The sequence below is a fragment of the Monodon monoceros genome, unplaced genomic scaffold (genome assembly GCF_005190385.1).
Source record: "Monodon monoceros isolate NGI ecotype Baffin Bay Population unplaced genomic scaffold, NGI_Narwhal_1 Super_Scaffold_11, whole genome shotgun sequence".
NCBI classification, from domain to species: Eukaryota; Metazoa; Chordata; class Mammalia; order Artiodactyla; family Monodontidae; genus Monodon; species Monodon monoceros.
In genome coordinates this window covers 45194844-45210593 of record NW_021703767.1, presented here as the reverse complement: position 1 = coordinate 45210593, position 15750 = coordinate 45194844, and the positions used below count along the sequence as shown (strand labels likewise).

At 34.9% G+C, this 15750-nt stretch overlaps 1 protein-coding gene across 2 annotated transcripts in view; it reads right to left on the bottom strand.

Moving 5' to 3' along the window:
- EPHA6 (EPH receptor A6) overlaps nt 1-15750 on the bottom strand; it is an 852855-nt gene that overhangs the window by 301974 nt on the left and 535131 nt on the right. Inside the window, exons 7-8 of one of the 2 annotated variants that reach the window (XM_029214367.1) lie at nt 9431-9478; nt 8875-9040 (exon numbers count right to left, since the gene is read on the bottom strand). In XM_029214367.1, coding sequence (XP_029070200.1) covers nt 8875-9040; nt 9431-9478 — 214 coding nt within the window. The remainder of the gene's footprint in view (nt 1-8874; nt 9041-9430; nt 9479-15750) is intronic. The other variant, XM_029214368.1, reaches the window with a different exon arrangement.

Genomic DNA, 15750 nt, shown 5'->3' with positions numbered 1-15750 from the left:
AAATTAAAATTAGACTTTGGGAATGACATAAATAAGGAACTCTGTTACAAGAGCCTCTAGTGAGGTTAGTGGTGAGCTTCTTGAAGACAGAGAGCATATATTATTTATCTTTGTTTGTTTTTTTTCTATTTGTCAGGCACATGCATAGCAATACATGAAGTAAAAAATGAATAAGAAATGGCTTCTGATCTCAAAAAAAAATTCTAGTCAAAGGATGATGGCTTATATCCCAAAGAAATCATATTTTTCTGTATGTTGCTGCAGGTTACTGGCTTAAAATAAAACTATATTCTGTTTTAAGAAATAGATCCATTGCTGTTTGTTAGTTCCCTTTTAAATATGATCCAAATTGTAACACTGCACATTGATATACACATTTTACAACTTCTAAGTACCTGTTAACAGTGAATGATTTTCTTTCCAGCCAATTTAGCAAAGTTATAGTCTTTAATATTTTTCATATTAAGGCCTTCAATCTGTCCTATGGTACATAAGCCCGGTCCCCATCATTTAAAATCTTTTTTGGATCCGTGCAAAACTGAAGCAAAATAATTTTGTCAATGCAGGCTTCTTAAAAGGAGACTTCCATTTTCTATGCAAATAGTTACTTTTCATCAAGTCCCAGCACATTTAAGGTAATCAGACTAACTGCATTATTTTGCCCCTTTAGAATGGCATACTAGGTGTACCATGTGTGCATTAATCCATAAGTCTACATTAAAATACATATAACCCTCTGAACTTGATGCATAATGATTTGTAAATAATTATAGTTTTCTGAAAATCAAACACATTTTATTCTAAGGAGGAATATAATTAGTTAAGGAAGAGTGGAGTATTGGAGGTAAGAATAAGAAATAATCATGTAGAAAATTAGAAGTAATGACCAACCTGAATAAGAAAAGTGAAAACATTGAACGGGTAGAAAGGGAACTCAGTCCTGGTTCCAAGCATGAAAAGAGTCTAATGCCATAATACCCTCATTTTAACACTTACTAGCGGTGAGGACCTGGTAAGTTAATAAACGTCTTTGTGTTTGTTTCCTAATCCATAAAATAGGCATGATAATAGCACCCTCTTCAAAGGTTGTAAGTATATTAGTAGCCATAAAGAATTAAATAGTGCTTGAAGCATAATTAGAACTCACTAAATATTATCTGTTTTTATAAAATATCAATGTTAGAAGTTACATTAAACTTCTATCACAACCTCCTAACCAAAACAGGGATTTCCTTTATGACATGCTGAATAAGCATCCATCTAGCTTCAGCAAAAAGTCTTACAAGAGGTCTTCATTGTATCATAAGGTAGGCCAATTTATATTCAGACAACCTAACTGCTAGAAAATTTTTCTTTCCTACTGATGTTTCTTTTTAGACAGCTATGGCTGCCAACATTGAAAGTGTGCTATTGATTGAAGATTATTTCAAATTAAAGTCTTATATACTGGAATTCATCCTCCTCTGGGTAGACTCATAAATAGGAAATCTGCCTCCTTCTTGATAAATTAACTTTTTTATTACTCCACCAGGGTCAGCTGGCCCTCTTTCTGCTTATGCTTCACCATTAATAATCATCCCCAAATTTCTGGCTGCTGTTATTAATGATGTAGCTAATTTCATCCTTGGTAATTAAAGCAGCACAGATTGGGTTTCAACCAATAGACTGGATCAAACATATAGAGATTTTTTTTAAAAAGGTGTGTAAGGAGGGATATCTATTTAACAACAAAGAAGTCATTTTACTCTACCTCAAATACCCCCAAATTTTAGAATTAACAATTAATTTGTAATTAAAATTGCATATATCATGTTTTTACATGACTCAAATCAGTTACAGCTTGTTACCCAAAATATAGCAAGCAATATTGCATACCTGTGGCAAATAAAATATTTGATTCTTTCTTTTTCGACTGGTAGGCAATATGCTATTCTTCCATATTTTGAAATTACACATTCTTCATTTATATAATTAAATGTGTATTGGAAACTACGTATAAGACATATTATGAGACACAAAGATACACAGGTGACAGTTCTTGACCTCAAAGTGCTAGAAACTTAGTAAAGAAGTAAGCCCTCACACAATAAAATGTTACAGAAAGTCTGAGGAAAGAGTGATTACTTCTCACTGGATTGATCAAAAACACTTCAGGAGGTGTAGCATGTGAGCCAGACTGACTATTTGTAATGTGATAGGTTTCTGAATATGCCAGCTGGAAGTCACAGACACAACTTAGATAGGACGAAGATTCAGAAAATTTCATGCATGAGCATTTATACATTTTCCCAGGGTATATGTTAACTAGAGGAAAATAGAACAGAAACGATGTCAATTTGGTTTAGATTGGAGGAAGACTTGAATATTTGTTGAGAAACTCACATTTTATTCAGTAGAAAATACCCAACGATTTGGAGTTTTTAAGTGTAGAAAGTTGAGTATAGAAAAATTAGTCAAATGAGGGCATGAAAAATAGACTAAGGAAGAAGAAATTAGAGACACGATCTTGCACCTTAATTTTCAGGATCATTTCCATACATAAATTGTTAAAACTAATCAAACTGCTTAAATATGAAACCATACTAAAAATAGCTAAATTTTATGGGTGTTTTTAAAATAACTAAGTGATTAAATTTATTCATTTGTATCAACATAACACTTTTTGTATAAATGCGTAAGATGTGGCATAAGATTCTAATTTGAAACACTTGCCATGATTCAGTAATTTATACTTTGGTTAGTTAATCATAATGACTTTTATGTGGTTATTTAAGTGATATAAATCTAGTCCATCATTACTACTTTTGGTAAATAATGGTATATTTTAAAATGTTGACAGATGTGGCTTTGGTGCTACAGAAGTGCTTCATGTAGCTTACAGGTAAAAACCTAAATTTACATATTATTAAAATTTAAGGTGTAATTAATCTTTTCAGGGAAAAGGAATGCATTGCTTATATGCTGGCTGTGTATTAACTCTACTGGATCATTTGGATAACCATTAAGACAATGGAAGAGATAAATTACATGTAAAATTCCAGTTTTCTTTTAAAAATTGGCTTTAAGCTATGGATTCTCCTACCTTTTCATAGCTTCACAAACTGTTTTACAGTATATAAGTAAAATGTTTAAGTTGACTGCAATCTAGCAGGATATATTTTATTTTGGTTTAAAAAATGAACCCATAAAAGTATTTTTTGTTTCTGTAAATTACATTTGAATATTAGATAAATCTTCGTTGTGTTTTAAATAAAAACAAATGTTTGACTGCTTTATCATTAAATTATTTCTTTTTAACAATGTACATGTAATTTTAACAGATGATTGTTAAAATTGAATCAAATATGGTTTTTCAAGCAATTTGTAAGAATATGGATAACATTATTGGTTATGTAGATAACTTTTCAATTTTAATTCTCATCTTTTTCTTCGTTGAAAAGAAGCACATTTTCTCCAGAAAATAAGCTCAGAAATAAGAACAAATATGAGGCAGATGAAATTTTCTGTTGTTTCATTCATATAAGCCAAAAAGGCCTGTAATTGACAGTGTGTATATGTGCATGCACGCCAGTGTGTGTGCGTGTGTGTGGGTGTGTTTGATACTTTGGGGCATGATATGGATTTTATATTAATTTTGAGAAAATTCTTATATTTGAGAGCTTCTAACACCTATCTATTGTTCACCTATCTTTCAAGAAGATCCACATAGAATATTTATATATTCTTACTTTCTTACTACTGATTCTGTAGTTTATTGTAATTTTGTTAACTCTATTCCAAAAAGATGGGGGGATCAATTACAGTACCTAATAAAAAGGCCTGTACACAATAGCAGTTCAATAAATGCTGTTAGTGAACATAATATTTAGCTATACACTGTTAGTCCTAAGAGAGATTAGGCAGACATATGAAATGTCCGTATTGAAACACAAAAAGAAAGTGTTTTGTGACTATATATGAGTGACTTTCTACCTACTTATCTATAGATCTATCAGTCAATTCTCTCTCCCTTGTCCTCTCTCTCTCTTCCTATATAGCATAGGGAATGAGGTTGTTCTATAGACTTAGGAAAAGAGGATCCCAATAGCTATAGTTCAAGTAGGCTCTTTTTATAGTGCTAACAGTAATAGTTAGTACTCTTTAAACTTGCTGGCCAGTTTCCATTAGCATATTCTGACTCTGGAAAAAAATCCAACCTCTGGCCTAAAAACAGAGCAAGAGGAGTCACGGTGATACCTCCTCAGAACGGGAGAAAATATTTGCAAATGAAGCAACTGACAAAGGATTAATCTCCAAAATACACAAGCAGCTCATGCAGCTCAATATCAAAAAACAAAACAAACAACCCAATCCAAAAATGGGCGGAAGAACTAAATAGACAGTTCTCCAAAGAAGACATACAGATTGCTAACAAACACATGAAAGGATGCTCAACATCACTAATCATTAGAGAAATGCAAATCAAAACCACAATGAGGTATCACCTCACACTGGTCAGAATGGCCATCATCAAAAAATCTACGAACAATATGCTGGAGAGGTTGTGGAAAAGGGAACCCTCTTGCACTGTTGGTGAGAATGTAAACTGATACAGCCACTATGGAGAACAGTATGGAGGTTCCTTAAAAAACTAAAAATAGCACTACCATATGACCCAGCAATCCCACTACTGGGCATATACCCTGAGAAAACCATAATTCAAAAAGAATCATGTACCACAATGTTCATTGCAGCTCTATTTACAATAGCCGGGACATGGAACCAACCTAAATGTCCATCGACAGATGAATGGATAAAGAAGATGTGGCACATATATACAATGGAATATTACTCAACCATAAAAAGAAACGAAATTGAGTTATTTGTAGTGAGGTGGATGGACCTAGTGTCCATCTTACTTCATTTTACAGAGTGAAGTAAGTCAGAAAGAGACAAACAAATACTGTGTGCTAACACATATACATGGAATCTAAAAAAAAATGGTTCTGATGAACCCAGGGGCAGGACAGGAATAAAGACGCAGACCTACTACAGAATGGACTTGAGGACAGGGGATGTGGGAGGGTAAGCTGGAAGGAAGTGAGAGAGTAGCACTGACATATATACACTACCAAACGTAAGGTAGATAGCTAGTGGGAAGAAGCTGCATAGCACAGGGAGATCAGCTCAGTGCTTTGTGACCACCTAGAGGGGTGGGATAGGGAGGGTGGGAGGGCTGCGCAAGAGGGAGGGGATATGGGGATATATGCATATATATAGCTGATTCACTTTGTTATACAGCAGCAAGTAACACAACATTGTAAAGCAATTATACTCTAGTAAAGATGTTAAAAAATAAATGAAGCCACTATGTTTGTAGAGTACAAGTAATCAGTTAAGAACATTATAATTTTGATAAAGAATTGTTTCATATTTTATATTATTGTCTCATTGGTTGTTAGCAAACTAAAAGTTGAACAAAGTAATATAGGTATGGCTAAAGGGAACGACATTGTAAACTACTTTGTTTTGCTTGTTTTAAAAAATTTGAACTAGACCATCAAGTGAGAGAGTACCTAATTTCACCTTCCCACTTCACACCCCGTCTCTATGCATTATAAAGTCAGTTAATTAAATAATACACAAGAGAGACCTTAATAAGAAAGTTGACATTACAATAATTCAGACAGTACTTGAAAAACAAAAGCTATAAAAATTTAAAGATGCGCTAGGAGGGTATGTAGAGAAAAAGACTGATGTTGTCAGTTTGGATTCATATCATTATATTCCTGAATTTATAGTAAACCTACGCATATCTTACTATGACATTATTCATTGAAATTCTCTCCTGGATATAAACAGCATGCTTTGAAAATGCAATTTAAAGTTAACCAGATAAAAAATGATCCTTTAAATGATTTTTCCTCAGGCTGTAAATTGACTTGGGAGCCACTCTATGCACCCAAACTCCAGGTTTACACAAACATATTTTTCAAACTCTTCTCAAACGCTGTTGTCTCTTCAACAGTGTTATAAAAGTCACTTTCATGACATTTATAAATCAGTAATTCAGAATATGGTTTTTGCTGTCTGCTGCTGCTGTCAGGTGCTTCTAGGGTTCTAATCTTGCACCTCCACTCATTGGTTATCAGATTTTGGTAAAGCTACTTAAGTTTCTAAAAAGAGTTATAATCTTAGCAGAATTAAAAAGATAATTTGTGTAAACTGCTCAGCAGACAGTCTTGCACATGTTACTCGTCATGTTACTCCCTAATTAAAATCCTCCCATGAATCTTCAATATCTTCATAAAGCGCAATAAGCTTAACATGGCCCAAAGAGCAACTTCGTCTTGTTCTTGGCCCCTGTATATAATTCTCTGCTTTTAGCTCCCACCATTTAATTTTTCATGTCTCCTCACTGTAGTCACACCAAATAGTTGGCTCTTCTTTAAATTTTTCATGCTGTTTCAGGTCTCAGCGCTTTTGCTATTCCTTTATCACCCTTCTTTAAAGAATGAGCCACTGCGTCTCATCCTCCAGACCTTCATGATCTATTCATGCTGAATTAGGGCAGCTTCTCTATGCTCTCATAGCACTCTTTGCATATCTGTCTGGTAGTACATGTCATTCAACCTTGTATTTTTTAATTGAAACTTTCATTTTCCTCCCACAAATCTAGACTATAAATTATGCAAAGGCAGAGGTTGCAGGTCTTATTACTTTTTTATCCCCAGAGACTCACGCAGAGTATGGCACATATTAACTGTCCTATATATTTTTCATTGAATGAATCAATATAATACTGGGTCATTGTACGTATGGGACCTTTCTGCTAAGGAGTTTCAAAGTACTTATCTTTTACATAACATCTGAAAGAAATTTAGTCCTGAAAGTACAATAAGTTGAAATTTAGAGTTAAAACCAAATACAATATAGATCAGAACTAATGTTTTCTTATTAGACTAGATTGCTTTGTCTAAAAGTCCCAGACAAACATAAATGAATTATCTAGATTTAGACCTATGAGTTTGAGAGTACATTTCTGACTTGATGATATAATACTCAAAAATGTCATACTTTTAAAAAGTTAGGTGAATTTCTTCATCTGTGAAATAAGACACAATAAACACACCCTGGACAAGACAATGATGTGACTCTTCCCTGGACCAAACTTTCCTTGCATTGTGTCCTTGGCTTTGCACCTAGATTAAGTCTTGACATGTGGGCAGGGAAGAAAGCAGTCAATAGAACATAGCAGGGACATTTTTTTGAATATTTTATATTGCTTTTGATTATGGAGTTCTGTGATAACTACACTCCCAATAATTTCATCTCTAGCTTGAAAAGTCAATAGTCTTCAGTGGGGTTACAAATGACTATCACAGATATTAAACATCCAGGTTATAAGTATTCTTTTTATTCCTTTGTTCACTTTCCCTCCTTAAGCTGTATTCCTTCTTAATTAAATATGTCAGTGCTTTTCCACTTTTTAGTTAGATATAGTTGTAACGAAAAAGTTCTTATGGATCAATGTTGTTCATTAACCTAAAAACAACAGCAAAACACTCCTTCTGTCATATAGTTAGAAACTCACATAGCTTCACTTTCAGGGAGTGATAAACTGGGGGAATTGTGGCTTAATCAGTGGTATTACCATTAGCATTTTATAATTCCAATGGAAGGACTTGGCAGGATGGTAGAGTACTGGCCTTGGAAGAAGATAGCCCTTAGTTTCAAATTTTAGCTTAGCTTTCTTACCAGCTGCATGAATCTGACAAGTTGCTCAATTTCCCTAGGCTTCTGATTTCTCATAAGTAAAATTAGGAAAATAATACTGGTCTCATTGGATGTTGAAACGTTTAAAAGAGACAACACATGTAAAATACTGCACATCATTTTTGGCACCTATGAGAATAGGCTCAATAAATGCTAGACATTATTATTGTTATTCATAAATAATTTTTAAAATAAAGTTGCTATTCTTGAATTCTTATGCAAATACAGGTATTTTAACAGTGATGGGAACAGAATTTTTTTTTTTTTTTTTTTTTTTTTGTGGTACGCGGGCCTCTCACCGTTGTGGCCTCTCCCATTGCGGAGCACAGGCTCCGGACGCGCAGGCTTAGCGAGCGGCATGTGGGATCTTCCCGGACCGGGGCACGAACCCGTGTCCCTTGCATCAGCAGGCGGACTCTCAACCACTGCGCCACCAGGGAAGCCCCAGAATTTTATTATAATTAGGTATTTAGATATTTTTCCATCAAAGTACATAGCAAAAGCCACCTATATCATCCTTAAAAAGATAGCAATGTGATGGATTTCTAAAATTGAAAAAATAATTCAATGGTAGAACTGGGTTTAGAATGAACATGACATTTAATGCTATGTTACATGACTTTGGAATGCCTCACTCCCCTCTTCTCCCATTTTAGTTTTCAATATGTTGACGCTATGAAATTAATTTGAGTTTCTAATCAAGCCCATGCATCTAATATTTAAACTTATAATGTGCATTTCAGGGGAGTTTGTCTCCTGACCACTGTTTTTATTGACCTAATATAACAAGCCAAAGCTGCATAATTTTGAAATAACTGCTAAAATCATTTGCTCATGGCTTTACTCTCTTCCAAGTATTCATTAGTATCACATTATGATGCCAAGACTGGCGGACAATTAGGCTAACACCACCCAGTGAGACTCTCTATGTTGTGGCTTGAGTGATGAAAATATTTAACGATAGCACCAAAGCATTAACTGAAACGACTGTATGAGTATTTACATGAACAGAATCCTGCATGATGAGACTATTCAAAGTTTGGGACATCAGATTTTCAACTATCAGGTCACATTGGAACCACACTAAATTAACATTTTATATCTTTGTGTGAAACTTACTTTCATCTCCTGTTTCAAACTCAAATTTCTGACTGTATCCACTGTACCCTGTTGCAGTCCTCACTCGGATATGAAAAATGTACTTGGTGGCTGGTTTGAGACCTGTGATGATGGCACTGGGGGCCTTGGACCTCGTGGAGGAATAGGAGAGCTGCTGCTCGTGGTCCTGGAGACAGAAGAGAAGAGAAGGGGAGTGAAGCAGGGTTATTTTCCTTTACCTTGACACACTGTAAAGTCAAGCTGAGGAATTCTGCTCTCTCAAAAATACTGATTAAGAACTGGTGCAAGCATGGTTTTCCATAATTTAGTGCTTCGTTTTTCATCAATTATAATGCATATGATATGGTCTTGATTTGGAAACTTTTTAAGAAAGATGATGATCTTGTATTTTTGGTGATTTGGATTTCTGACCCGACTCTAAGGAATGGTGGTGGCATGGAGAGCATGTTTACACAGAATGGCAGCTGCATCTTGAATAAAATGGGCACATCAGATCAGACTGGGCCAGCAGCAAGCAAGGAGCAAGGGTGGGAGAATTCAAGTACCCGCTACTCACTTCTACCCGCAGGTAGTGCCAAAATGCCGGCGCTATCCGTGGGTAGACCTGTGGGTGAAAGGAAAAATAAATTAATTGTTTTTTTAAAGTTTGCGATCTTTTATCCCAAATCAACTGCATTGTTCTGAAACTCAGTGATTCCCCAGTAGTAACACTGAAGTTGAAGCAACTTAAGATATAAAATGATGAAAATTTTCCTTTGAGGGAGAGTTGACTCCTCTGCAAAATACCACAGTTTACTTTGTAAAGATGTACGAGATACATAATGATTGTGAGGTAGATTTTTTTTTAATCGAAAACAAATTTATGGTTACCAAAGGGAAAAGGTGGGGCGGGGGAGAGGGATAAATCAGGAGTTTGGGATTAACATACATGCACTACTATATATGATAGATAACTAACAAGGACCTACTATATAGCACAGGGAACTCTACTCAATATTGTGTGATAACTTTTATGAGAAAAAAAACCTAGAAAAGAATGAATATATGTATAACTGAATCACTTAGCTGAACACCTGAAACTAACACACATTGTAAATCAACTACACTCCAATAAATTTTTTCTTAAATACAAAAAAAAAAACAACAAAACAAAACACTGCATACTTCTTACTTTCAAAGAACCCTCTGGGAGTATATGTTTCAACTGTGTTGACTTCTTGCCCTCATTTAATGCAGCCAGCAGACCCTGGGCTTGTGTCGCACCATGAAGCCTTTGTCCGGTTTGCTGTTTTTATTTTTATTTTTTATTTATTTGTTTTTTAACATCTTTATTGGAGTATAATTGCTTTACAATGGTGTGTTAGTTTCTGCTTTATAACAAAGTGAATCAACTGTACATATACATATATCCCCATATTTCCTCCCTCTTGCGTCTCCCGCCCACCCTCCCTATCCCACCCCTCTAGATGGTCACAAAGCACCGAGCTGATCTCCCTGTGCTATGCGGCTGCTTCCCACTAGCTATCTATTTTACATTTGGTAGCGTATATATGTCCATGCTGCTCTCTTACTTCTTCCCAGCTTACTCTTCCCCCTCCCTGTGAGGTAGATTTTAAAACAGTCTGCCTGTGAGGGAGCATCAAAGACACAGCACAGTATGAAAGACAGCACACCTCAGAAATCAGCAGGACTGGAGGCTTGGTTCCCAGTCACCCGTGGTTAACTGCCAAACTACCTCTTCTCACTAACAGGAACCACAACTGACTGAATGCCCTCGTCATTCAGGGTCTTTTAAGTGGGCTGTCTTGTCCACCACCTCAGAACAATTTACTTGTGCCTTTAAGAGACTGTCCACAATATGCTGGTAGTGGGAACACATTAAAGTCAATACTGTTTTTGTATAGTGTTATTGTTCAATAACTTTATAATGGTGTTATAGTACGGTATCTGAAAAAAAATATTTTTGTATGAACAACTCTTCTAAATTCATAGGTCAAATTAGGCTACCAGGCCCTTGAGTTAATTCTCCACTATTCTCATTATAAAATATCTAAAGATAGAGATTCTCAGAGATGGAAGTAACTTTTAAGATCATTAATTAAGTCACTCATTTGATGCTTAAATTCGATCTATAATATTCCCATCAAGATTTCATTTAGCCTTTGCCTGAAAATATCTGTTGTTCAAGAGACCTTCCAGGCAAACGAAGTAACCTACATACATGCAGAATGTATCAAACTGCATTTATTGTTTGGTGACGCTATAAGATTTAGAACTATGAAAATCATTTTCCTTAAGCTACTTTTGAGAAAAAAAATCCTTAAAGATCATTTTAAAACTTTATGGCCTTGTTTGTCAGAACTTTGTATGCTACATGGTTATTCTCTGTCTAGCTGAGGAATTGAATTTGTCATCTATACCCCAAATACAACTGTTTATTAAACACAAAGTACAAAGAAAAATGAGTTAACAATAGCAACATTTTAAATAAAAAAGACAAAACAGATAAATTGTAACATATTTATCGCTAGGTCATTTCCAGATTAGAAAGTAAATAAATATCTGCCTGTTATAAAATCCAAGAAAATAAATTCCATAAAATCATTGGTGGCAGTAATTATCTGCTAAGGGCCTAAAGATGAAGCTTTCTAAGATGAAGGCCTTTATAATTAGGGGGTTTAACACCCATATTGTGGAGAAAGAAAGTTTGTGTTCTATTGGAAGAGATAATACTGTTTCTGGTAGAAATTTGTAAAAACTTTTGGATTGTTCATTCTTACATAGAAGAGGAGAATATTCCACCTCTCACAGAATTTTCTGCAACATTAGAGTTATGGGGTATTCTGAGTAGCATTGCACAGTATGAAATTATGATTGAGAGAATTTTAAAATCCTGAAAAAAAGAATTTAGTCTTATCCTTAAAGAGAGGAGATACAGATTGAAAAATTTACTTAGAATGGCACCATAATAATTACACATTATGTCTTTGCTGCTTCACAAAAACATAGCTAAATAGTAATTTATTACTCAGTAAAGTTACAGGGAGCAAAGGACTCCTTTTGCAAATAGCTTTTAGCATGTCTGCTGTTATACAGAAGTGTATCTGTAGCTATATCCCTGAAATAAAAATCATTAAGTAGGAAGTATGCTTACATGGTTCCTCAGCCTACAACACAGCAGTGCGGGGGTAGCTGCCTCGCCTCACACCTTGCCTCCTCGAAGCATGCCAAGAAAGAGAGCTCAGAGAACAGTCATGCGAGTTCCTCCTTCCAGTGCATATCAGCCCCCTCTCCTCCTGGTGTTTCCAAGCTCTTGGGAAACCAAGTTAGCACTTACCCATGAAAAGCATAGGGCACTTACTGTCCCAGAACTTTGGCTAATTGCCTTTCTCCTGACACATCAACTCCAATTCAAAGTAGCTGTCACCAGATAGAGACAGTGCTTTGCTGCAGAGCCATCGAGATCTCTTTATTCATCCATGGGGGCTCAATTCTGAACATGCTTGAATAGGGTATGTGTGAGAGTTTTTCTAGAGTTTGTACCATATGGAATTGCTATTTGTATAAAACCTATGTCTTCAACTTTCCTAGGTAATACATTCCATTGTTCATAAAACTATCTTATAAGTTTTTTACCCTTGCTAAATCCATAATAAAATCTTCTCATTCTTAATATTATTCACTTTAGTACTTTCTTTTTTTTCTTGATCAAGCTTTCCAGAGGCTTGAACCAACTTTTGGCTTTATCTCTCTATTGTTTCTTTGTTTTCTATTTCATTTAATACCTGCTCTTACTATAAATTATTTTCTTTCTTCTTTTTTTGTGTTAATTATATTGTCTTCTAACTTTTTACATTTCATGCTTAACTCACTAATTGTCAGTACACCTTTTCAAATACAATTTAAGTCTACAAATTTCACTCTAAGTACTGCACTACTGTACTTCATAAGTTTTCATGATATATTATCAACCAGTTCTGAGTATTTACTAATTTCCATAAATACACTATTTGTTTTAGTCTTTGTGGCAGATCCAGGATTATTCACACTTTTAAGCGTCAAAACAGGTTGTCAGGCAGTAAATAAATGGCATAAAGTGAAGCTCTAAAGGCATAACCCCATGGGTTGCAAAGTACACTGGACTGTGGATAGGAGAGCACTGGCAGTCTTCTGTACTGAGAAGCATTAGCTCATTGGCTGAACGTGAAACAGTTTTTGCACTACTTCCCCTTGGATAAGCATAAATAATAATATCAATCATGGGACAAGTCATTTAGTAGCAATGCACTTTAAGGTACTGTTATGTATATCATTTCCTAAAATAAACATATATACAATTTCTATTTTATATATTTGTATTCACATATACTGAAAACATAGTTCAGAACTACAGTGTGAACAGAGAGCATTCACTGTCAAACAATATGCATGTATTACTCTCTAGAGATGTAGACTTTTATTTAAGGTTCTCTTCTCAAGGGCAGAGTCTGCAGCTTAGTCTCAGGAATTGCCCCGTCCCAGCTGCTGAGGATCTAGGTTTTCCTGGGAGTCTAATCTTATTGTTACATTGAACCTTTCATTTGCTTAAAATACTGGCTCTATGTTTTATCTCTATAGATGTCAACTTTTCATGGTCACTAACAGGGATGTTCTTACTAGAGTCTGGACCCTCTTAGCATTCAATCTGAAAACTAACTTAGTTAAAAGAAATAGGCTCAGGTGTCCAGTCACTATGGCTGCATCTTTCTGCAACCAGAGGTAACATGGTCTGTTATCAACAGAAGGCAGCATGTAAAGAATTCTGGATTAGAATTCTCCTGTCTTGGCTCGATTTTGGTTCTGCTTCTATTATGTACCTTGGTAAGTCACCTTCAAGACTTTGATTTGCTCATACAGAAAATTCATTCATTGCACCGACATTCACTGAATGCTCTCTATGGGTATGGTTTTAGGGCTCTATAGTAGATCTGGCTTACATAATCACCAAAGTTCTACCTAAGCAATTATATTCTATAATTTTTGTATGTTAGAAATACAAGTCCACTCTCTTCTGCTGTGACTGATTCTCATCACGCCTCATCTTAATCTCTTGAGTTTACCGTCCCACTTATGGAAGTAGGTGCAATAGGCCCACAAAGTGGTCATCTTTCAGCTGGTTTGCTTTCTCTTAAAGTCTTTGGGTCTAGGGGGTTTTCTGTAATATGTTACCACATTGTTGTATTTTTTAAAAATGTTAAACTAATTGGATTACATATGTGATTAAAAATTATGTTGTAGAGTTTTTTTGTACAGATATATAGATCTAAATATATATCAGCAATCATAAGATAACAACCATGATTTATGCAGTGCTTTACAATTTGCAAGGTGTTTTCACACACATTCTTTATGTAGTACTCATAATAATCTTGTGAAGCAATAAGAACTGGTAATATTTTTAGTCTCACTTAGCATATGATGAAATTGGTGCAGAAAGAATAAGTAACTTACCAAAGCACGTCACATAACTAGTCAATGGCTTCTGTTAAAGTTGTGCTTTTTCACTATCCAATTTAGGCAGATATGTGCAGGGCAAAAATGCTTATAAATTAGACTTTGTGCCAAGGTTATTTTTTTCACACTTTATGTTCTTGATTATCTGATCACTAGAAATAACTTCAAATTTAAGACAGACTGTGAACCAGATAGTAATGATTTGATGGCATTAGAATACTTTTATATAAATAGTTCCTCAGTGGTAGAAACAATTTTCAACATTGAAAATTTCAAAGATAAAATTATTTTCTACTAAGGTTAACACATCCAATCATTCTGCCTTTATTTTTTTTCTATTTTGATATTATGTCATATAGACATATTCCAGGAAATTCCAAGGGGCTTATAATTCACCTAATCTTCCAAGGAACATAAAATATTTGTGTTTGGGGCTTCAGAATAGAATTTTTTTGATAAGGTCCAGGAGATTCTTCTAGAATTTTTTATGCACGATGGTACTCTACATGGCTTTATTCACAGAACAGTACTAAGAGGACAGACTAAAAGCATTGTTGGATTTTCCTTTATCCTTTCAAGTAAGTCATGCCAAGTTTAAGTCATCAGGAGTAGGTAAAAGTGCTATTAAAAATTAGCACTCTACTACCACAATCGTTATTTTTTAATTAGCAATGTCCTAATTAAGCCAATGGTAAAGCTCCTGTTCTACTGGCTAGGGGATTGAAGCTATAGAGTCCTAAGAAAAGAAAAAAGTGGATATTAATAGCTCTGCTAGGGGTCATCTAAGTCATTTTTTGTCTCTTTTCTCTTTCCATTTTTGTGTCTGTCTTTCTTACCCTGCCTCTCTGTCACACATACAAACACACACACACACACACACACATTCATCAAACAATTCATGACAGAAGACTGTTGAGATGTCTCCATAATAATCTCTCAAAACTAAACAAATTAAAACCACATTTAGAACATGATTCATTATCTGCAGAAAGATATTTTCCCTGATAAAGCAAGAATTGCACAGCCTAGAAACATAAAGTTTGAAAGGTTATCAAAGAATCCTGTTGCCTAAACAATGGTATTAGCAAACCTGAAAATATTTTACTTGAATGAAAGGAAGTTATTTCACATGACCCTAGGAAAAGGAAAGCTTGTGTACTAGATCCTGCCAGAGTTTAACAATTGCTTTCCAAAGAAGAGAGACAATGAATTTGGTGTATTTTATTTTATAGGTCATTACAATAATGAGCCCTACCTGGGCGCAGGTACTTATCATACCCTGGCTGAAAGATTCCTTAAGATTTTTCATATTTTTACTTTGATGCTGCAATCTCCTGATTACTAATGTGAATTCCAAAGTGCTATAGAAGTAGAAATAAATAT